At 37.0% G+C, this 24961-nt stretch overlaps 1 protein-coding gene across 1 annotated transcript in view; it reads right to left on the bottom strand.

Annotated features, from left to right (window-relative positions):
• Nucleotides 1-24961, bottom strand: part of KIF13A (kinesin family member 13A) — a 112541-nt gene that overhangs the window by 18096 nt on the left and 69484 nt on the right. The window contains exons 12-28 of the mRNA XM_026842326.1: nucleotides 23973-24107; nucleotides 22680-22810; nucleotides 20837-20923; nucleotides 20557-20723; nucleotides 15749-15959; nucleotides 11042-11204; nucleotides 10238-10378; nucleotides 8413-8562; nucleotides 7725-7889; nucleotides 6911-7084; nucleotides 6221-6372; nucleotides 5973-6105; nucleotides 5711-5857; nucleotides 3281-3380; nucleotides 3065-3191; nucleotides 1969-2024; nucleotides 612-736 (exon numbers count right to left, since the gene is read on the bottom strand). Of these exons, the coding sequence (XP_026698127.1) occupies nucleotides 612-736; nucleotides 1969-2024; nucleotides 3065-3191; nucleotides 3281-3380; nucleotides 5711-5857; nucleotides 5973-6105; nucleotides 6221-6372; nucleotides 6911-7084; nucleotides 7725-7889; nucleotides 8413-8562; nucleotides 10238-10378; nucleotides 11042-11204; nucleotides 15749-15959; nucleotides 20557-20723; nucleotides 20837-20923; nucleotides 22680-22810; nucleotides 23973-24107 (2364 nt within the window). The remainder of the gene's footprint in view (nucleotides 1-611; nucleotides 737-1968; nucleotides 2025-3064; nucleotides 3192-3280; nucleotides 3381-5710; nucleotides 5858-5972; nucleotides 6106-6220; nucleotides 6373-6910; nucleotides 7085-7724; nucleotides 7890-8412; nucleotides 8563-10237; nucleotides 10379-11041; nucleotides 11205-15748; nucleotides 15960-20556; nucleotides 20724-20836; nucleotides 20924-22679; nucleotides 22811-23972; nucleotides 24108-24961) is intronic.

Here is a 24961-nt window from a genome sequence, read left to right as displayed (position 1 = left end):
CATACAGAATAAACATGCTCCCATCCTGAAGAACATTTTTTTCCTTCCCCCTGCCTCCTTTCCCAGCTTCAGTGTCCCATTTATTCTGGAAATGGTCTCTTAAGCAATGGCCTGAGTTGGCACAGAATGTGGAAGAAAGGAATTAAATTCAAAAAATCAGTTCAGAACCATTCATTTCCAACAATTACCAGATTTTATAGTAAAAAACTGTGTATTACAAAGGAAAAAGCTTTATTTAAATACTAAGCTTTGCTTAGTGTGCACAATAAATGAAGTAGTTTTCTCTGAAGAATCAAGAGCCTGCAAGAGGAACGACAAAGGGGTGAGGAAAGAAGAAAAAGGGATTTTGAGTCAGGTAGCTGAATTATTGTTTTGCCAAGAAGAGCTAAGACTTGTCACCTCTGAATTAAGGCAGAAGAGCTAACAAGTTGTATCATCTTAAATTCTAAATAAATAGGCCAGAAAACGAAGGCAGCACTAGATACAGATGGTACTTCTAAGACAAAAAGATAATAATAATGATTAAATACATACAAGTAGAAAATAAAACGTAAGAAGAAAGTGTTAACATAAGCTGCAGTTGTCAAGAAGGAGGCTTGCTAACAATTTACCTCATCATCACTGTGTTTTATGATCGGCAGATAAAAGAATGGACTCCCATGCTCCTTTGGTAGTATTGAGTTAACTCCTGATGCATGGGGACCTATAAGTTGTTCATTGGCACTGAGGTCATCAGCTAATGAAACAAACGTGCAAAGAATGAAAGAGTTTTATAACAAAGGATATTAATACATAGAGGCAAAGTTGTAATACAGTTCTACCCATATTTCATAATACATTTAATCCTAATTAATCTTATTATTATGCAATATTTTGAAAACTATTTCACCATATGAAAGAAGGGAAGTAAAACCAGGCCAAGACTCAGCCTGAACACATTCTCACGTAACCTAAATGGAATTCAAAACTATTTCTAGGTATTCATAATATTGACTTACCCAGCCAGAAATTTCTGATTTATCTACCTGCCAGCCTAACTAGCTCATCTCTTAATTAAATCACTTCTGATATATCAGGGAATCTTTAAATTGAGAATAGCAGTTCTGGCTATATTAGGCTTTTAGCTAAATAAAAAAATGCACCTTGTGCAATCATCCATCAATCTGTTTAAATATCCTACTTGACCTTCTATCTGCTAACCTCTGCTGATAACGAAAAAGCAAGTAACATTCCTTGTGAGCACGGATGAAAGAAAGCGTGTATATAATTTTCCAAACGCAGCTATTAATGTGTTGCCTATGTCTAGCAGACTACAGGTGGTGGATGTGACGGGGCCCGTGGGATACTCCTCTGCTTCATGTCCAAATTTATACTTACAGACTTGCTTCCTAAATAGTCCTTAAATGCAGTGCTAACTAGTCTCTTGTTGCTTACAGTGTGTATCTGCATCTTAAGAATATATATCAACAGCCTTCTCACACTTAAATACCTTCAAAGGGAGAACATTTAGATTCTCTAACAAAACACTCATTATAGCCCTAACACACTCTTCATTAAACCAGTTCAAGACTCTACAGAGAGCACAGTGGAAGGAGGTCTTAAAGCATTGGGACATTCTCCATCAGTGCTTTAAGGACAAGTGGATTTGCACATCAAAACATCTACAGGATTTTCTTATCTGCTGTTTGATTTAAACTAAGCTTGCTCTCTTACACTATTTTCTGTTGTACAGCCTATCCCTGTATTCTATGTTCCCCAATTTTTATCTTTATTTTAAAATAGATGGGTTTAATTATTCCAACATATAGAATGAGAAGAAAAAACATTTTACAAACCACATCAGACAGTGCCATTGCCAAGAGTTGTTTGATTTCTTAAGACATTTCAGATTCATTCTTCCATTTACAAGTTTATTGATCCAAACTAATCCCCCTCACCATAAATTTCTTACCTCCTGTTAGAACATACCATTCAAATCAAGGAAGAGGACAGGTATATGTGTTTCCATTCCTGCAGGTGGAATCCTGAAACAAAACAAACTGCAATCAACAAGGAGGGCAAATTCACACCTCATCTAATTTGGTCAAACAGATCTCCATTAACTGTAACCAATGACTAAAGCTGTCAACATTTTGATGGCTAATCTGAATGCTTATGTTGCACAGACAATACTTTGTTTATCTACATATGCAGCGAAACATAATGCTTTGCCAAAACTTAGTTCACACCAGACAGCACCTTTCAGCTGCTGTGAAGATGAGTTTTAAACATCCTGCCCTGTTTCTTACAAAGTTAACTGGTTGTAGTCATTTTACACATAAAGGTTAGCAACCTTTCAAACAACTGGACATGTAACTACTGGCCAGGCACAGTCTTTCCTGTCAATATATACACCTTTAGCTATATGACCACAGCACACTTCAGGGAGATAAGGGGAAAAAATGTCAAGGTAAGGGTATCACTACATCATTCACCCAGTGAAGAAGAGGTATTATTATCAGAGACACCAGTGTACACTTGATTAGAGTCATATTTCTTGTCCATACTTTTCTGAATGCATTCCTCACTTTTGCATGTTAGTTCCAATGATCTTAGTTAAAACACAAATTTAAATAAAATTAAGAGAAATATTTTAGAAATTCAGATGAAACAGAAGAGAATACATCCTTTGAAATAGAATGTCTTCCCTCCTCACCCCTTATCAATGAAATTATCACATGTTCTACTACTCATTTTTTGAACAACTCCTTTTCTGAAAGGAGTCAAACTACAGGGTAGCTTCTTTCAGAATTTTGTAAAATTGTGAAATACTATGTTAAATTCAAAAGTGATTTTCAAACCTTGAAAGCTATCTCAATGCTACTTTATGTAATATGTTAACTAAGCAAACTTTTCTTACATTCAAATCAGTGCCTGATCTTCTAGCCTACTGACAGCTGAGTGTAATTTGTAGTATTACATGAAAATGTAGAAAGCTCTAAAATATCCTCAGATTTTTTTACCTTGTAGTGTGCAATGTTCACATAGGAAAAACTAACCACTCCAGTGGTTTTTCTGAACCTACCAGTTTGCAGGGGCACCAGGAATTCCACTGCCTGGTGCTGGAACAAACACTGCATTCCTCTCTTCTGTCAACCCTACCCACTGTTCAACCAGCCGGGCTTCTCGTTCTATATCATCCTCAGATTTTTCTACAGTGAAAAAGATTAGATTATGTATGAGATAAATTTTTTATAGTATAGGGGATAAGTACTTATGACAGGGACTTTAAGCTTCAAACCTTGTTTATTGCTGATCTTTTGAATCTGCTCATCTAAGTATTCTCTGCGTTTTATCAATGCATCAGACCATCTTTCTCGTACACAGTTTAAATCTTCTTCCTAACATGGAAAGAGAAAAGAATGTTATTAGACTATGTGGTTAAGATTAAAGGGCGGTGAGTTTGTGATAATTTCATTGGAATTGATACTAAACAGCTTGCATGATGCAGAAAACTTTTTTGCCCCGAATGACATGCACACTGATTAAGTACCTCATCACCCATGAATGGAAGCTTATTTGTTTTCAAGTTTCAAATCCCAACAGGAGGAAAAGAAAATGTGATTGCCTCAGTTGCTGAACAGAATTATATACCATAGGCTAATTACTCATAGAAGTGGCAATCAAACCTTCTAACACCATATGGAATAGGAAAAACAGATATCATCAGTTGATCGTAAGTTCTCCTGAAGATTAGACAGGTCAGTATGCCCTCAAACCTGCACAAAATTCCATTGCTAGCAGCTGCTATCAGTGCAATTAAAAGATTTCTCATGCAAACAAAACCCATCATGCAATCATGCTTTGTGGTATCACAGAAAATCTGCTTTGTTCTTCTCTGTGATATGTCAGGAAGCGCAGAAACAGCCCGCAAGAAGTTAGTACCTTAACTGATATTTTTGAAATTGCTGTAAAAATACATTATCTTGAGGGACGTCAGCATTCTCACCTAACTGGTTTTACTTCTGTAAGGTTGACTATTAGGAATAAGTCTTCCATGTAGAAGTCTGAAATGTGTTTTACTTTTTTAGGCATTTCCTCTTCTGCCCTTTATCACCTCTTAAATGAATCTTCTGTTATACTGCCTGAACTGTGACTGTCTTATAATTATCACCAAAAAAAAAATAGGCTCAAGGGGGTTTTTGTGTAGATAAAAAAAATTGCTTCACTGAAGCTTCTGTATTCTCCCCACTCATATCTTACCCTCTCACAAGCATTTCAGAAAACTATACAAACTTAAAAGGTTACAATGTTTTCTTTAGAAAACAAAGAAAACATCCTATGCCATATAATTTGGTTGGGAAAGATGCCTGCAGCTGCAGGTGGTTGTGCTTTTCCCTATGATATTCACTGAGAACTGTTTTCATTCTAAAGTTTCTAAGCTTTTATTCACAAAGCAATTCATGTAGCCAGTTAGGAGAGCTGACTGCTGCATACTAGAGAAGAGAGCACACTGCAAGAGTATAAAGTCACAAGATAAATTGAAACAGCAGTGTTTCATAGCCCAGGTAGCCTCTTAAATGCACAGCACATATTTCAGAGCCGCTTTTGCTTGCTCAAGTACGCTTGTTCATTTGAAAGTTGCTGGCTATTAGCATTAGCTGTGCCCCATGCCACAGGATTGACAGCAACAGCAGCAATACCTGGTAACTATCCATATCACCACCATCATCCTCCTCTTTCTGGTAGGAGAAAATAGATTTTGTAAAACACAAAAGCACATGCATTTCTCTCAACAGAAACTCACAGAAATACCCCAATATATGAAAACAAACATTTCTGCCACAAACTTGTAAAAAGTTAAAATTACAATATTCAAATAATCAAGTCTCATTAACAGGTAGAAACTGACTTTTTTCATTACAGACTACAGCAGCTCAGCCATGATTTGAGTATTAGTGAATATTTTGTATTAAAAAAAAAACAACAAAACACCACCAAAAATCCCAGAATACAGTGCCAGTAAAAGGACTGAGCAAACATATCACCAATCTTCAAGTTCGACAGTTTATAATTACTTGTGGTTCTGTACGTAACCCTTTTGGTAAAAGGCACCTTGCTTCCCTGGGTGGCCCATTCCACTTGTTTGCTGACATCACTGTTAAAATCATGCTTTATTTACAACATTAATTTGTCCAGTGTCAGCTTAAAGTCATTTATAATTCCTAAGGACTTTTTCTGCTACAGGAAATAGCCCTTTGACATTCAGTGATGGCTATTTTTGATTCTGATCAAACAACTCAGCCTTTTTTGAAATGGTTAGTAGTATCTCACCGTAAGACATTTTCTCTACTAATTTTCTTTTTTTTTTCCTGCTTTTCCCCTCCTCAACTTTCACCGTCCCTGTAAGGGAGGGAAACTAATAATTCCTAGCGCATTAATCACCTCTACACACAAAGGTAAAAACAATTTCCATATTCCTGCTGTCCTGTAAATATTCAAATACCAGACTTGGTATTTTATCAGTTATACACTGAGTTATAAGTGAAATATGAAGCGGATTTAACACTATACACTCAAAGTATATGTATTAACCTCAAATGTGTAAAACTGCAAACTAACGTATCATGTACCAGCGTGCTAAGGTCCCTTTTGGAATGATGTTGGACTGGATCTAGAACAGCAAAACCAAACCAAACCAAATCAATGCATGAAAAATTAACTGTCTTACCTGGTAGCTGTCCAAGCCCCTTTGCAATTTGGTTGATCTGGCAGTCACACCACCTATAGAGACTGAAAGAATTGCTTCTACCATGAGAGGCAACGTTCCCGAATGTTGTACAGGTTTCACGGTCACCTGAACTCTGCGAGAATGACCCTGAACAGGTAATTGAGAGATAGGAAGAAAGAGAGAGAGAAAAACAAGGAGAAACTAAGAATGAAATTAAGAATCAATTTAAGCACGAATAAGAAGACAGGGAAAAGATACATACCTGCCTAAGCTGGAAAATTCCCCCAGTGTTTACATCTTTTGCCTGATGGAGTTCAACTGCAGTATATTCTCCCATCTCATTCAGTTCCTGTATGGAAATCCACATTTCTATTCTTCGAGTTACTTCATTCCACCTAAAAAGACACCCCACAAAAACTAACTGTTACCTCATCAAAGTACATTTTGTGCACAAGTATTAGAAAGCCTTTGGAAAGCTGATGAAAGCATTCATGTGTAATTTATTTGTACCTGTCTCTCAGTGTCCTAGTTTTAGCATGAAGAGAATCAACTTCCCAAACAGAGCTGCCATTGACAGTACATCTGTGACCCCACACCTCAATAGCAAGAGCTCCTTCGGAAATGAACTCCAAAAACTCCTCCGTGACATTTACCACATAGTCCTGTCAATGAGAAAAACAAGTCACATTCAATTAAACAAAATAATATTATCTCCTCAACTAGTTTGTAAGGACACACCAAACAAATAGCTACCTGCATGGTAAAACCCTACAGTTTGGATCATAAAGCTCAACTCTGGTCAAGAAAGTTGTGAAATGTATCATCTCCTGCTTCTGCATACTGCATTTCATGCTTTGAAGATTTCCATAAAAACAATGCCACAGCTCCAGTGATCTTTTTTAGGTTACTGAGCTTACCAAACAAGCATATAACAAGGTATCATTATACAACTATAGTTTCCCCCACGCACTAAAGATGACGTCTGAATTTAAAAGACTACTAATTAAAAGTTTTTAATTTTGCTTCACTTTGAAGTGATTAAGTGAAATATTACGGCACTCTAAAATAGTCAGAAGTCATTATTCATATATGATTTGTTTCTTTCCTCCTTTCCCCAGCAAAACAAGGCTCAAATTCTGAACAACTTATCTCAAACATACTGTCTTCCCAGTAAGACCGTTTCATAACAAAAATAGTTACCTTACAGTGAGAGAAGGTCACTGTAAAATGAGCATCTTTGCTCTGAGGTGAAGGCACATCTGGATCTACCACTGGTGCCGCTACTGTTGACTCACACTGATCCCAAAATGTGTATTGACAAAAGACAAAGTTGGAGAGATTAGGTGGCAGTCCAGTTGCTTCTTTTATTTTTACCTGAGGAGACAAAACAGATGTCATAAATATGATTGCTTCTTCTACAATTATAAATTGTTCAGAAACTAAGTATTTAATCCAAAAGTACCAACAGCCAAGAAGAATTTTTAAAGGACACCTCCAATTGCTTTGTAAGGGTGTCCATACTTAGGAAATCTATATTTTGCATACACAGAAATGCAAATCCAAGGAAAGCGGTTACATGCATCTAACTAGCCCACCTATGTACATGTTTTCTTTGAGGAAGCTAATAAGCTCAAGTAACAAATTAAGCACTTCATCACAGAAGAAATGAAATCTAGACATCACCCATCCATACTACATTAGATGATCAATCAAACTGTAGGAGATCGATATACAGAAAAACTGTTTCCCCTTCGGGGTCTGCCAAGGACAGTCCTTGTAACATCAGTATTTATTATGTAAACCTGCATATACTAGAAACTAATGTGAATTAATTCAGCCACTGGCAACCACAGACTGACCTACAGTGAACTGGAACAAGAGAAGTCTTCCTCTTCAAGAGAATTTTGATCAAGCAATTGCTTACATAGCTTAAGTACTTTAAATCAGACTGACTGACAGACTGACTAGTTACAAAGGCCTGAAACTGTTACCTTCATCATGTGTTCTCCCTTACCCTGCAGGAGAGCTTTTTCGCTCTATGGATAATTTCGCCATTGTTGTCCATGACCTCCAGACTCCCACTCTCACTGGAGTTCTCAGATGAGTCATCTCCTTCTACCACACGTTCCGGGACAGACCCAGTGACTCGCATTACTTCAACATGCAACCGTCCTGAAACCTAAGGCAACACAAATAGTAAGAATTTGTGCACAAGGGACTTAAAGACATTAAGATGTTAGATATCTAACACTCAGAGGTGTGCAGAAACAGAACTAAACAGCTCTCATCCACCAAATGAAAAATAACAATGTTTAAAAAGAGGAGAAAGGAATAAAAAAAAAAAAATTATTTGCATGCAGAATTACTGACCTTTTTAGTTCACATAAACCAGAAAAGGTATACAGTGTCATGACTGTACATCAGAACCTTAATATGATGGGGTTTGCTCAGTTACCTACATTGATACCAGGAATTTTATTCTACTACTTTAGCAGCTGGTCAATTGTAAACAATTAAACAGAAAACATACACAGCAATTTGGAAAAGACTTATTCGCTGGCAAACAAGACAGTAAGCATCATTTGCTCGTTCAAAAAATCGGTGTAGATTGTCTCCCAGCAAACGCCATGTTCCCCCAGAGGTACGAGTGCACAGGTACTATGCCCAGCCCGCTATGCATTAAGGGCACTATAGGGCTTTACCTCCCCCTGCTGGCTGATGATGGGCACAGCGTACTGCAGCTTCACGTCATAGAAAAGGCACTCCAAAAACACATTGGCGACGCCAATTAAGTTGTGATTCTCTTGCGCTTCATAAAAAGGATCACCTCTTTTGCCAATCAGCTTCCTTATCTGTTTTAAAGATTATAAAAGTTGTGTCAAAAGCTGTATGCGTGGGAACACAAAATCAAATAACCGCATGGTATGAGATCATGGCAGAAAAATTAAGTCGCTAACAATCTTTTCTGTTCCTTCCTGTTACACAAGTAGAAAGAGACTAAAAGCATATCAGAAATCTTAAATGAAATTTTTGAGATAAGACATTATACAATTCTTTCTTTACTGTGGGATATAGTAGTATGATGACCTGCATTTTTTTTAGTGATGTCAAGATAAAGTGGATTTTACCATGAGCAAGCACAGTAGCCACTGATTTCAAGAAGTTTCACCTTACTTTTCTGCTGTTTACACTTTTAAAATGACAGGACCAATCATCCCTAGGTTGAACAGCTGCTCTGGCTGCTGGGTACCACAACAGGGGCAAAAGGGAAGGTACAGGATGACTCCCACTTAAACCTATAAGTGTTCTTAGGACTTCCATAGAGCTGAGATCACATCTGTAGCATTTTCTACACAAGTATCCCCTATACAGCCACAAAGAATTCATGCAGATTCCTAGCACAATACGCACTCCTCAGCAGACTTGTTAGCTCCTTTTCTCCTCCTCTTCCTTCGTTTTCAACACATGCATTTGACCTACGTGTTTCTATGTAGCACATAGAACACATGCATTATGGACAACATAGGTCATGGCAAGGACGATCCTGGCTCAGGCAGACATAATATATTCAAAAGGATGTGCTATCAGTTCTTACTAAAGTCAGCAGCAAAATCATCGTTGTCTTCAATGGGCACAGATGAAGTGCTTGACCTCCCCTGTGTTATGATTTTAGAGATTCCCATTGTCTCGTCCAAGGCATGTAACAAAGGCACAACAGCTGTTCAAACATATTTGAGAATGATTCTTGATACAAGGAATTTAGGTGCTCCCTATCAGCCCCAAGACAGCAAGATATACTTCCTATACACTTCTATCTGGATAGTCAGAGGATGTCTTCTGGAACACCATATCTCTTGTGTATCTCTTGCCAGTAAACCAGCAAGCTTTTGACAAGTCTCACGCTTATCTGCCAAGGCTAAAGTACTAAAATTCTGAGGAAACACCACTTAGTTTTGACAGAGATACTGATGTAGACTAAGTCTTTATTTGATTTCTTCACTGCTTTAAGGTTCATGGATATACAAATGAAATTACAGAATATTCCACATTTTAAGATCAAGTTCTACCCCACTAATAACTTCTGCCCCTTGAGTGTATCTAAGAAGCATCCTTGCTAGCTTTGTTATTGACTGCAGTTCAATTTTATTTCTACTGCAGCTTTCTGCTTCCATTTAGAGCTGGTGCTTATCTGCATGGCACCTATATTACGCCCAGTAAATGTACGCCCTTAGTAGTATCATGAGTCACTACCTCAGCACAATTATATGTGACCTCATCACACTTATATCTGAGAATGCAAGTGAGGATATGGCATAGTTGTGTTTTATTATGCATGGGCATTTTGAGAATTTAGTATTATTCACAGTTAGTTGTTTTGTTTGTTTGTCTGTTTTTTAAAAAAAACAAACCACAATACTGTACCCATTCATATACCAAGTCATTGCACTTGATCTGTACAACATATTAAAAGGGGTTAAAAGAAAACAAACTCAATCACTGATCCTTTTCAGAAAATAAATACAATACCTCAGGAATCTTCTCCTTCCACTCTTGATAGAGGTCTCTCATGTCAATCAATTTGTTCTCTAGTTTCTCAATAGTCCACACTTGAGTACCTTTTCCTTTTCTTCTCACTTGAATAGCAGGCTCACTTACTATTGCACCCCTCTAAATCAGAGGAAAAAATAATCACTGCAGGAAAGGTGCATGTAAGTACCTCCTCACTTAAACTGCATCCCTAAAAAGGAATAAAATACAGAACATACAGCTTCTCTCTGCATGCCAGCCATACTCAAACATACTCATACAGCCATGTCCTCAAACACAGCACACCCTATACATCTCTGAGGATCTAGACCTCTTTCTACCCAGAGAACTACCATTCACACAGGAACATTTAACACTCTCAGTCAAATCACTTATGACAAGCATATTATCCTAATTGCTATCATTATATTAACAGCAGCACTATAACTCGAAAACCCTTAAGACAAAAATTGTATGCATCTGTAACAACAATGGCAACTTTGCAGACATAACAAAATGCAGATTTTACAGCAACAGAACACAAATGTCTGTTCACAAACTGCATGTGCATATGGTGATCATACATATGAAAGAACAGCAAGAGCCAAACAATGCTACATTCCCAGTTTTACTTATAATTACTCGCTTTCAATATTTTAAAGTCAGGTGGCACCCATATTTTGCCTTAGCATAATCTAACAAAAGTAACACCGTATGACCTCAGGTTAGAGGAATGTTATATATGTCTACATATTTTAGATTAGCCCTAAAATTACATTTTCCAGAATTCTTTGTTGTCATTACCTTTTTGTTGGCACTGAGGTTTTCAGCAGGGATCTGAAGTGTTACTTGATAATCTGTTAGCTTACTCATTTCTTCTGCTAAGAAGTTTGCTTCTCTCACCAGTGTATTTGCCTTTACTATCTGCTCTCGAAGTTTAGCCAGACTCTGTCGAAACAATTCATCCCTGTGGTGCAGTAGGTAACATGAAAAATACACAGAAACCTATTTCTATTATTGGAAAGTTGCAAATAGAGGTACTAACAAAGACTTTTCTGAAGCACGTTTAAGATAAAATGCTGTATAGCACTATGTCAGCAAACATGAAACCATCAGACAATTTTATTGAGGAAAAGCAGTGATCACTTATTAAACAAATATATTACTGTTGAGGTAAGTCTAGCACAGTAATGCACAAATAAGAGGGCACAGTACTATGGGAGCTGTTACAGTGATGATTTGTTAAATGACCTTTGTTAATGACCCTAGGGTCATTTCTAATTTTCAAGAAATGAAATAATTGCAGCTGTCTTTGTCTTTAATCTGGAGTCCTGTTCCTCAGAAAATACCAGTCCCAACATGTGAGAGTTCATCTTGATAAAACCTGCTTTTCCTCAGATCATGATGTTGGAACCTGCAATCACTGCAGGCCACAGCTTTACATCACAGCTAGGGTTTTGCAGTGCTACAGACCCCCAGACCTCCCTCCATATACTTAAGCCATCTCAAGTGTACACATTAAAAAAAAGTAAAATCTAAAGTCCTATATACCCAAAGTACCTTTTAAGTAACAGATGAATGAGCACAGGTTAAAGCTTGTGCACTCTGTACAGTTAACAGTCCCTGGACAAATTCCAAAAAGGTTTCTAAGGTCTGTCTGAACAAATCTATTCTAACGTAACACCTGGCAAACCTGCTATGACACATACTATACCTCCACCTGTGATGCTAAGATACACTCTCACCTGGGATTCTCATCTTTAATTTGGCTGTTCAAAGTATCACGGTTATTCTCTGAGCAAATGTGAATTCCCCCTTTCTGCCCTTCTTTGTAATCCCAACAGCACTTACTGTGTGTAATCATCTGCACAAAACTCATGATCAAACTTCAGATATTTTATTTTATATATATATGTATATATATATATATATAACCAGCACTTGCTGCGAATACAGACAATATTTGCCTACTTTGTCTTTATTCAGATAAGCTTAGATGTTTTGTATGTCTTTATAGTACAAACAACAAACAACTGTTAATATGTCTTTCAGTCCCCAAGAGAATTCTTCTTGAGTGGCTGTCTTTCTTTGAAACATCCCAAAGAGCATCCTGGGTAACTAAAACTGCTGCTTCCCTGATACCATACCAAAGTCGTAAACGACCAGCTGCATTAGCAAACAGCCCTGAATTTTAATGCTTTCAACAAGCTAAAACATGCAGCTCTGTCTCCCTCCCCTACCTGGCCTAAGTTTGCAACAGTGGTGGGTTTTGTTGGATCCTAAATAGCTGCTGCTATCAGCAGATTTTTAGTCCACTTCCTCCATATCTGTTCTATATAATGCTTTCCATTATATGGAAAACTCCTGTGTTTCTGCCTCTTGCTTCTATTATCCAGGCTACCAAGATTAAACGAGCAATTCCAGATCATGGCAGTGACATATTCCAGAAACAGCTATAATTCTGGGTTCACTCAGAAAATGAAGGTAGAGTCAAGAATTACTCACTAAACAGTACTTAATACTGAGAGTGCATTACACCTGCAACAACTGTGAGGCAGCTGGCTTGCTTGAGAAACAAGGCAGCTTTGATCTGTAAGTGGATCAAGAGCTATAGAACTCAGCTACAGCCAGCCCCTTCCCTGATCCGAGAAACCAGCATCTGGCAAGCTTTTTGGGGAGGTTCCCACACCAATCTTTTCTTAGCTAGATTCTTGAAAAAGGAATGGTTTAAGACTGTAAGGAGGACTTATGAGTAACCAAATCAATTATTATGGGTAGTTCTCATTATAGTTGTGTTTTCCTGTATACAGCTGTGCCAGTACCTTTCCAGAAACTTACAGGGAAAAAAAAAAAAAGTTTCAGATAGGATTTTTTAATTCTTACTACACAAAACATATGACAAGCTCCACTAGGATATTAACCAAAGCAAACACCCACTGAACATGATATCCTGAAACAATTGCTCACCAGGTGTCATTGCAAGTCTCTGGAATTCCTAATGCCAGATAAAGAATATGCTGAATTAAACCTCTGGTGCAGTACACCACCACCACTCCCCCCCTCACCTTAACAAACTAAATTTGTTCAAAGTTACAATGGGTTAACTTTATGCCAACACTTTTTAATGCCAGGTCAGGTATCACCTGTCCTTCCACAGTCAGCGTACAGCCAAATAAATGTGCAATGTGTTATAGCTGATCTGACAGGTATAACCACGTGTCTACATCTGATACCTATCAAATTCATTTTGCTGGCTGCTCCAGTAGAACTCAGCCTCATTTGCAATGGCAACAGAGTGACAGCTAAAACTGCAGGAATCAAATCCCATGCAATCCAGACACAGCTCTTTTGCACATTCTTCAGATCCAGTCTTCCCATTTTCTCCTGCATTTCTTGCCCTCTGGCCAGTTAGCTAGTAAACACCCTTTCAGTATCATGTTGCCATGGTTTTACAGCAGAAATAACTCCCAACAAAATTTTTTTTTTTCTTATTTAAGAAGATTCGGTTTTTTCTGCCTTTTTTTCAGAAGTCCAAACCTATTCTAGAACTATAAATAAAAGTATGCATAAGATGATGTTATGGAGGACAGGAAACTGAATTCTTCCAGAAAACTGCTTATTCAATGGCAGTGCCACCAAAACATTTATCAGCCTCCTTACTGATTGCTACAAAGAGCATTCATTTTCCTCTTTTTTACGATGTGAAGTACAATCTTCAAGTAGTTCAACAGTTATATAAAGCATTCACCCATGACATCCAGAGGCAAAAATGCTTGTTCAAGGCACAACTCCACCTAAGAAATGTCTAACAACTACTGAGAAGACTAGCTGAAATCTAAGTCACTCTAGATTCTCTCTTTTTTTAATGTCATTACATGGTTATGGAGACTGGTTAATTTTAAGTTGAACAATTACAATTTTTTCTTCTCAGCTCTCAAGGACAGGCAACTTTTTTGCTACTTCCTTTTCCCTTTTATTCCATCTTTTCAGAGGTGTTGCTTTCCTTGACAATAAGCCCAGTTCTTATCTCTGCTACTGAAGTGGGTTATCAATGATTTCTTGACGGCCTTGCTGTGCTCAAAGCAGTTCTGAATAGCAAGGATTCCAACTAGTGTGTTTCTCATTTTGCACTCCTTCTGAGGCCCTAAACCACCCTGCAAATCCCAACCATGACTCTGCAATGCTTTACATTCAGTTCCCAATGATTCCATTTTTAGCTCTTACAGGGGCAAACAATTATTTTAATTGAAGTTGAAACACAGCTTTACTTCTCCCTATACTTGCCACGGAAAACATTCCAGTCATTGCTGGTCAACAGTTTGTCATTTGTTTAGTTTTTTTCCCAGGCCAAACTGGGCAGAAATTACAAAACAAAACCTTGCACAAAAACTAAAGCAAGATCTGTCCTGTTCTATTTCTAACACTGAATTTGAAAGCTGCAACAAAGTCTTGGCTATCTTTCTTTAGACACCTCTAATGGATTTTTTTTATAACAGTGGAGAATAAAGCAAAAATAATCAAAATAGGAAGAACACTCAAACTACATATAGAAAAAATGCTGAGTGAATAATGAAGCTTCTGTTTTAAAAGAAAACAGATTTAAAAGAAACTTACAAGAAACCCATTAGTACATCTAGTTATTCTTTCTGCTGAATTAACCCAATGAGAGAATACTCATCTGCACGCAGAAAACTTAAATCATTGCAGTTGTTGCCCTTAGAACTTCTCTCCACAGAGCTGGCATCTTCTCCCCAATGATACCAAGCACAAGCTTCTCTCATTGTCAAGATGCAAACAAACACATGCTACTTAAACTCTGCTCACATCTTCCTAGTCTGCTTTTTTTAACTCTCCCTGCAAATATTGCAATCTTTCATCAATGCTGCATGCAGGTGCCATGCTATTCCCTTTGGAAAGAGGCCTGTTCACCTCACGGTAAGCCTTTCACTTCCTGCACAGCTCAAACATACTCTATGAATATTCTGCAGTTCTTCAAATACACAACAAATCTCTCCTCAAGTTGGGCTTACTTTTAGAAGCACATACGTACAATATATAAGGACTCTTATTTTCTGTATTTTTTAATGGTTTATAGATTGCAAAATACCGTGCTGTTGTATACTCTCACACAATCGTCAGTGGATTCCTTACTCTTAGTTGACATATTTATCTCTGTGCTATCCCCTCCTTTCTTTCCAGAACTAACTTAAACAATAATTGCTAAACCATATATTTCAGAAGCAATTTTCTAGTTTAAAAAAAAGCTCTACAATGTTGATCAGTAAAAGCTAAATTCTTAGTTCATTTGTGTGTTAAACAGGCAGCTCTTGTAGACATGTTACACATCAGAACCTAGTCCTAAATGAAATGCTAACACCTTAGTGGAAGCAGATCTTGTACTGCGTGTCAACTCCATAAAAAATATTATCAGTTTCTGACAGATGGTTAAGCCCCATCTTTCACCCTTTGTAGTTCTTATTAATTCCTTTGTTTTAACTCCAGTATTCTCACCTCTCTTCTGTCCAGAGATTTACTTTCTGCTGTGCAGTCTGAGCAGTGTAGGAGAGTCTGTCGCTGCCATGCTGATGCTGCCTTTCTGGAGAGAGCTGCTGCCTCAGCAGCTCTAACTCACGTTCATACATCAGCCGCTGCTCCTCCAGAGCACTCCGCTTCTCTTCCAAGTACTGTTTCTCCAAGATCTGGACCACATTTTGTACTGGGTCTAAAAAGAAAAAAAAAACAAAAAACAAAACAAACAAAAAAACAAAACCAGAAGAGTAAGAAAATGACATTTGAGCATTACAGAACACTATTTATTTGGTAACAGCAATCAAGATATCCCAGAGACTCTGCAAACACAAGATGGCCCCAAAACAAAAGCCAAAATAATAGATACTGCATTGAATAAAGCCAAATAATAATAATTAAAAAAGCAGCATGCAAAGAGGCTTGAACAATGGTTAGGACCCTCATCCATTGCATATTTCTGTACTGTAAAGTTACATATATTCCAGAATCTCAGTGGGAAAAAAATAATAGATGGAAGAGGGAACAAATCAATAAGAAGAAAACAAAGTAAAATACAATGGAAGATGATGTTAACCAGAGAAGGAAATGACTTAAGGAAGTAAAAAGCAATTTACTTTCTCCATTTTGGCAGAGAATGAAGCCATGTTTGAGAGCTACAGCTGAAAATCCCAGAAAATAAATTGTCTGACTAGCCACACATCACACTGAACCAGCCTCACAGTGCTGAAGCAGACAATGTAGGTCCTGAAGGGGAATCCTGCATTTAGCTTTACAAACCACATTTCATCTCAGTATCAACCCAGAACAAATATCCATTTGGATACTCTATCCTGAAACAACTGTTTGTGTCAATCAGCGATGGTAAAATCTAAACTGCATTCAAATTAAAGAAACATTACTCTCTTTAGTCTCAGTTTAATGTCCAGTGCCAGACTGTGCCTCTGAAAGAGCAATTCAATGGAATAAACTCCTTCTATATACTACCAGTCTGTATCTGCTTTATATATATATATATATATATATATATATAAAATCTGAAAGCTTAAATACATCAAAAAAGTTGTTTGCAAGAGGAATAATCTAGATGAAGATCTGAGTCACAGCATATCACCTAACAGATTGCTGATTCTGTAAATCAGAAGGGGAAGGGAGAAGAGCTCCATAGTTGGAGCAGTGGATTATTAGGGGAAGCGACATGCCAGGATTTTCAAATGCAAAAACTTCAGCTTTTGTGATACCTCTTCTATTCTGCAAATAAAAAAAAAAAAAAAGAACCGCTGTGGCTTTTAAGGATGCCAGTTGGTCACAAAGGAGGGACAAAAAGAAATCTAGATTCAATTTCACTGTCACACCAGAATCATGTTTCTCAGGAAAAAAAAAAAGACAACCCAAACCCCCAAACCTGAAAACTCAGTGTGATTTAGTTATGAACCGTTTTGTGTTCACTCCCCAAACCCAGCTCTCATAAGATTTTGTGCAAGTTTTCCTGATACTACAATGCTACACAAAACAAAACCTGGGTTACTATAGCATGCAATAGAGGATTCACATGAAAGCTTCTGCAGAGTTTTCATCCCTGTATGTTGGTCACCCTAACACCTATATACACTCTGCCAAAAATCACATTCCCTGAATCTTCACACAAACCAATGTAGCAATATGTTGTTTATTAGGGGGGGGGAAACAGGTTATGCTTTTATTGAGAAGTAAAAGCTAAATTTACACTTTTAGATAAGTCTTCAATTTAACTTTTGAAAGCATTTATACAGAAAACCCTAAGCCTTTCACAGTGAAAAAGCAAAATATGGTGTGAATTATAAAACATCTAGTTAGAAGATTAAAAAAAACACAGTCAAGTTTTTCACAATTATTAAGAACTACAACAGTGTTTAAGTTAGAAATAAACACGATGTTACACAATTTTTTACTTCTCATGCAAAGGCAAATAAATTAGGGAATATTCTACCCAGCGCCTGCCAAATGCACAGCAAATTCCATACAGTGTCAAAAGTCTCAAATCCCAGTCCTCCACATATTTATGTGACAAGTTCAACAGCCCTAAAAAGACCATTCATGTGTAGTTAATCCTCTGCAAAATGTTAGAATATTAACATTGAACCAGAATAATGTACTTTCTCCACAGGATGGACAGCATTTATCACCTTGCTGCAATGTTACTTAATTCACATCTGGAATCTGTTAATCCAGTAACAACAATGGTGAATAAATTCCTTAAGATTTCATCTAAGTGCATTTTTCTAAGCAAGCTAGAAGAAGGTTATGACAAAGGCCGCTTTGGTAAGTTTCATCAAAATCCCCACCCTGAGCTGTAACAGTTTTGTTTGCTTAAATGGGAAGCTGCATAACCTAATCACATTGTTTACTTAACCACTGCACACTATACAAGAATAAAATAAACTTCTTTGCTGCATTTTGTGTTTGATCAGCATCACAAATCAGCAGTATAAAGCTGATCTGACAGAATCCCACAAAAGGAAGTTAACATGCTGAAGGGAGGAAAGAATCTGGATGTTTTCTTTACAGCTGTTTTCAAAGTTACACATTTTCCTCAGAGCTTCTTTGGAGCCAGATGCTGTATGTGACACTGTTGTATTGGTTACACGCCATAAAAACAAATGTGTTTGTGCCCTGGAGAAGCTAGATCACGGGAGGGGGATGGGGGACGGGACAGGACAGGGACGACCTCAAAACCCAAAACAAAGGAAAACCAAACTCTCTTGCTTTGGGCTATATCAATACATGCCTATAAAATAATTACCTAATCAAATTTTTTAAATAACCCTTTATTGCCCCCCCTAGAGTTTCTCTAGAGAATATGGATAATAGAATTAACTGACTTCAGTTACTTAGTTGGTTTTTCTTCCTTAGCCATATTTATTTTTCATTTAAGGAAGAATAAATAAATGGTATTGTAACAAAGCTGCTTTAGTTCTTACCCAACAAATTGAAAGCCTGTCAGATAAAAATGTATTTTAGCTATACCATTGAGAAGAACAGAACTTGGAAGCGCTATCTAGCTTTGAATCAGAGACCGGCCCATGATCCACACAGTTGTTTGTTTATTATCACTTACTACTCCAACTTAATTAAGCAACACTTATGTGGGAGGGAGCAGAAGAGACAAACAGCAGAATAATTGGGTTATGACACCTCTGAAACTGTGTGACATGTACAACTGCTAACATTTGCTATGCATTATGGAGGAAAGAGCTCTAATGAAACAGCAATGTCTGTACTGTTCTTGAGCAAAGACACAGAAAACAACCAACCAAGACAAAAAAGCTGTCCTGAACCACAATCAAAAAAGCCTATTAAACTAAAATGTAAAGACACTTGAAATATTGTGAAAAATCATTTTAATCAGCTAGATAACACAATATGAAAACAAAAAAATACAACACCACCCCCACCACCACCCCCCGTTCAAAGAACACTGACTCATTGTAGACTGCTACAGTTTAGTCAAATCCCTGGTTAGTGACAAGCAGATCAAGCATCAATTAATGCTTTCAAATTTCTCCAGCAGTCTCATGCATGAGCCAATCGAGTTCAAAACCTTTGTCCCAGTTTTGGCACAGATATGGGATGGTTTGAGGCCTTAAAACAGGCAACAGAATCTTCACGAGAGATGACAACACTGAAGACCACCAAGATGGCAGATTCATCTGAAATTCGTCTCCTGGTTTGAGTGAACCATAATGAGAATACTTCTGTTATTAAATAGTAATTTCACATCAACTTAAATGACCTGACCCTGTAACTCACACAAGCAATCCCATTAAAATAAAACTGTAAAAGAACCTGCAAACTACTGCTGGAGCATCAAGCATATGAAACCAGCATGATGTACTCAATGGCAAAACACATAAAGAATAAGACAACACCAAAAAAAAAGTAAATACTGTCTTTCAACTAATAAACCACAGCAAACAGTGGAAATACTGCAGAGATACGAAGAAAAAAAGAACAGAAAGCAATCAAACACCATCTGTCATGTCTTCTTGGTCAGTAACCAAGAACCAAGGTATTTGCCTCTCACATTTTGTGTATTTAAAAAACCTGTACAGTTTTTTTTCCTGGTATTTTGCCAAGTTTTTCAGCATTTCTTCATAGCATATTATATCACATGAACTATGACTTGCCTTCTGGAAACCATGAAAACACCACATTGCTCACCATGCCACTACTTTATATATGCTGTATTTTTATTATACTGTCAAAAAAGGCATCAAATAGGTTTTAACAAAGATTAAATAAAATATTGAGAGTGATCAAGCATTAAAAACTACGCTAGCTGACATTTGACTACAAGTTTGTTATCATTCCAGTGTTTTTCTACTCAGGTTAAAATGGTGTCAGCAATATTTGACACAAAAGGAAGGATGAAATTAACTGAGCCATATCTGAAGCACCCTTTTGTCTGCAGTAACTTGCAAAAGCAAGAGGTTAGTATGACTTAGATGAGGATTTGACAGGCGTATGATTACAACTCTGCTACAGTATAAAGGAGTGCAGATGTACAGATAAAATAGTGTGTCAGGGGACAAACCAACTACTAATTTGTGTGTGTGTCCGTGTTTATACCTAGATACATATATTTTTAAAATATACATAAATGCCTAACATTGTTTCCATATAATATCTTGTTCTGAAAATGCTCCAAAGGCCCTGGAACAAGTGTACCACTTGATTTTTTACCCAGAAATTAAGGTCTGTGTTGCATTTGTTAAACAATACAAAAGAACATTTTTATCTGGCAGTTGCCTTACCATTACTATTCAGTGTCTTCATAATAACTTCCATTTGTGCAAACTCATAGTTGTAGTCTGGTTCTGAAGAAGCTTCACTAGCGGCATCCACGTCATGCTCTCCTAACGAAGTTTCCTTCTCAAGGTCTTTCAGCCAATCTCGTCTTTTCCTCTTTGGTAAATTGATTCTGTGTAAAAATTGAAATTCAGTTTCTAAAAAGTTTATGCAGAACAGTGGAAGGAAAAAAAAAAAAAAAAGACAGGCTGAATGTAAGAGGCTGGAATGCAAATCAACTATTACCTAAAAAAGTGGTTGTTTCCCCATAATATTCTATCTCCATGCCATAGCTGAGTGACAGAACATACCAGTGCACCATTTACACAGGATCTGGAAAAAAAAAAAAAACAAAAAACAAAAAACCAACAAACCAACTTCAGTGAAACCCTAAAAATAAAAGGTTGAAAAGTAACTACAAGATCTACTGTTTCTCCCATCTACAGACGGTGATTTGTATCATACAATGCATAAATCTGCCAGGTTCTCATTAAAGAATCAACAGGAAAGTTACTGGCCTGATTTCCACTGTCAGAATTAAACACAATACCTTTCTCCTCCAACTTTGGCTGGTACAACTCTTCAGTGAACATATAGACAAGGTTGCTTTAGTTGCACAATTTTCTTTAAATGTCTATTTCTCAAATTCGATCACTGCCTGTTTCTTATGAACAGTCTGTAAACCTGGATGCATGCAAATCCTACTTACAAAGCTCTCCAAGATATGTTACTCAACCCACAGTTGTAAAACATACTGTTAACATATTTGGCATTCAAGCATAAGAAAAGACCCTTAGAGATCCAAGTTTCATTCTTTCAACAACTGGAGGCTCTATTATTAACAAGGTTCTATTTTTGTGAACATCTGGTATACTGCTATATTTGCATTTAGGTTTCTTTGTATTTAAGTTTCAATCACAAAATGGGAAAAATTGAGCTGTTGAACTTTTGCATATGTGAGTCAGAAAGCAGAACAATTTATTTGAAAGGGAAAAAAAAACTTGGGTAAAATTAAAAAAGCCTTTACAGATGCAGTGTTCTGAATTCAGCTGTCTCAAGTCAACACAAACATGTAAGCATTTGATTTAGAACCAGATTCTTCCCCCCCCCTAATAAAACTGTGGTAACTAAATTTCTGTTGATGCTTGTATCTTAAGAACAGCTACAGTGCAGATCAGGCACAAGTAAAAGAAAATATTTTTTCCCACTGACATGCCTTTATACTTGCCAGTCCAAATGACTGATTTCTAGCACAGTAATTCTATCACCGTAAGTCTGAATCACATCTATTTGAAATTTTGCATTGTAGGCTGGAGAATAAAAATGCAAGTGTTGAGGTATTTTACTGAAAGCAGATCGGATTCTTTAAAAGGTGTCTCAAATTTCTGTTTCTCACTCTAGTACTAATCTATACATTATTTAGATATTCAGATTTCAGTCAACCAGCATGACTATTAAATAGGACAAAGGTACGGCACCATGGGAGATGAAGCAACAAAGACTTTTACAATTCCACCCAGAAGCCACAGTGCCCCCAAAATGAAAAATAATTAAAATACAGAAGTAGAAACAAAAGGAGAAACATGACTTCACAGTGTGTATTTGCTAGACACAACAGTAATTAAAGATTTTAAGAAGTATTTAAAGATCGAACAATTTTTAAAATACTGAGCTTTACAACAGGAACTACTCATGATGCACAATTTATCCTCCCCCATCAAGAAACATCCTACTAACCTATCACATGGGTCGCGATAGCCAGAAGCATCTCAGGGATCCTCTTACCACCCAAGATACAGAAAAACAATGGTGCCTCATTCCTCCTGAATACCTTCTTGCGATGGTTTATTCTGAGTGAAACCACTGACAGCCTGTTATGCTGCAGAGTGGGTGGGTGGGCGTGTACACATGTGGGGAAATCTCAGTTTTATCACTGAATTTCACTTCTAAGTATCTCTCATCTATATAGAAGCTACTCACTGATCAGAATGTTAAGACTTCTGACTAGGTAAAATAAAAATGCATGCAAGTTATCTTCTGGTAAAGAAAATCAAACACTTCACTGGAACGTGCTGCTGATCCTTCTTACCTTGCATTTTCTTTTGGTCTGAGTGTAACTTCTCCATCTAAAGCAATATCAATCTCACAGTGTTCTGGTTGAATTCCTATACCAAAGAGCTGTATATCCTGAGAAGTATCTGCACCAACTCTTGTGTGATCCTAGAAAATAAGCTGTTACTAAGAGACAAGCAAACTATCACTGTTTATATAACTAAGAAAATATTAGCTAAAGCACTGAGATTGCACAATCTACATGCTCTCCTTTGCTAAGCACTTCTGTAGAGCAGAAATGGGGCCACAGCAGATTCGAAGACTGTAAAGGTCACACAGCAACCGTTCTTTTGCTCTACACTTTATCTTCATATGGTTTTACATAAAGCAAAATAAAGCAGCTAACACAAATTCCAATTTAAAAAATATTCTCAGACTATGTTTGCATACAAGCAATAAATGCAAATAGTGAAGAAAACCTGCTATGTCATAAGCATACATAGCAGAGAACAACATGGATAGTAAAATAAGGTGCATGGAGTCAGCTGCTTTTCAGAAAACAGCCATATAGCAACTCAACTAAACATACTAATCTTTACATAATTTCAAGTCGTATCGTAAATTCTGCTGAAATATTTTACTTCGCTGTTGTTAGAGGAGTTGTGCTTTATTTCTTACTGTTCAAAAATAAAAGTTCTACCTCAGCCACTAAAGCAGAAAAGTGACTATAAAAATATACAGGATAGTCTTTCATATCTTATTGACAAGGAGCTCACATTTCCTTACAAACTTATTAAGTCTGTATTTGACACTATTTCACTCTGACACAAGACTATGCTAACATTTCCTTAAATTTTTAACAGTGCTTTTTTTCCCCCCTTTTTCTTAAGCTTTTCTGTCATCAGAAACTATGTTTATGCTTACTTATTACTACTAAACATCACCTCTTTGTGATTAATTCCTTTCATGTTTAAAGCAAGCCTCAGTTCACTAACAAAAAGAAACATCTAACACTAGGCTCTCACTTCAAGCTCAGCCCAAAAGGCAATTCTATTCGCATCCTGTCTGGAAAAGCTAGAATTTATCTCAACACTGGCACACACTGAGCAGTTCTCCCACTGTTGGCAATCAGGAGATCAATCGGGAAAACAATGAAGCAGAACTGAAAAAGGAGAACAAAAACCTAAACAGCAGAAGGTGGCCTATCCTATTTTGCTGCAACTAGTCTTAAAAAATCTAAATACGCTGCGAATAACAAATTGAGCTAGAAATTGAAAATCATAAAAAAGTGTCTTTTCATTCTCTGTAAACATCTTGTTCACATTCTTACCTTTAAATAGTAAACCAAAAGCTCATTGAGCGCAGGGTCTGCATTCAGGTTCACCAGGTAACACTTGTCATCCCCAACTTTGATACCTGAAGACTCAAGGGAAATTCCCATGCTCTCTAGCTGTCTTTGCCTCTCCTGCAAGCACAAAAATAGGTTAATCTTGCCTGCTGCAATACGTAGAGACAAATACAGAAAGTAAACAAAAGCAGAGCAACTAAAAGATGCACATGCCAAATATGCATACTGTATATCGCTACCAGAAACAGAATTTAAGACTTCAGTCACATACAGTATGTTTTACAGAATTTATTTTTACACACCACCACCAGAAAGTTAACTAATCCTCAAACACCTGCTTCCCCAAAGTGGCACTTACTTACCTAAGCAGCCCTACTGATTTTGTTAGAGCTACTTGTAACACAATGTGGCTCTGAACTTCTATGTTGTTAAAAACTAGTCTCAGTTGCAATTACTTCAAGGATAATGATAGTCATAGATAATTTAGAAAACAGCATGCCACAGTTTAGGTTTATTCTTATGCAGTATTATTGTTAAAATTCAGCCAAAGCATCTACTTGATCACTCCTGTCTTTTGCTTTGCTACAGTTTGGAGGTTGAGGGTTTTATTTGGCTCATTTGGTTTGGATTGTTTTTTCCCCACTGACTTTTTTTATTTAAACAGTGGTTGCACCAAAGGCTGCTCTGGAACATTAAGACTAGAAAAGGAAACCAACAATACTCATTCTCCAAGCTACAGATGGTAGAAATGGTGGAAAAACTACACTGGAATCCAGAAGTCTTACTTTAAGTACAATAATAAATGAAATTTAGCCAATACATGTATACATTTTCCTTCTCTGGTTACTAAAAAGCAAAAGCAACAAATACTATGCAAAATTCTGATCTTTTTGTAATTCTTCATTTTCTTAGTCATTTCAAGGGAAACACATCCAAGATCTCACTGCAGTCTTATAAATAAAGGAGCTGCC

This window comes from Athene cunicularia, assembly GCF_003259725.1.
Source record: "Athene cunicularia isolate RWA chromosome 2 unlocalized genomic scaffold, athCun1 chr2_part1, whole genome shotgun sequence".
Taxonomy (NCBI): Eukaryota; Metazoa; Chordata; class Aves; order Strigiformes; family Strigidae; genus Athene; species Athene cunicularia.
Note: the sequence above shows the minus strand (reverse complement) of the source record. Positions and strands in the feature narration are given on the sequence as shown.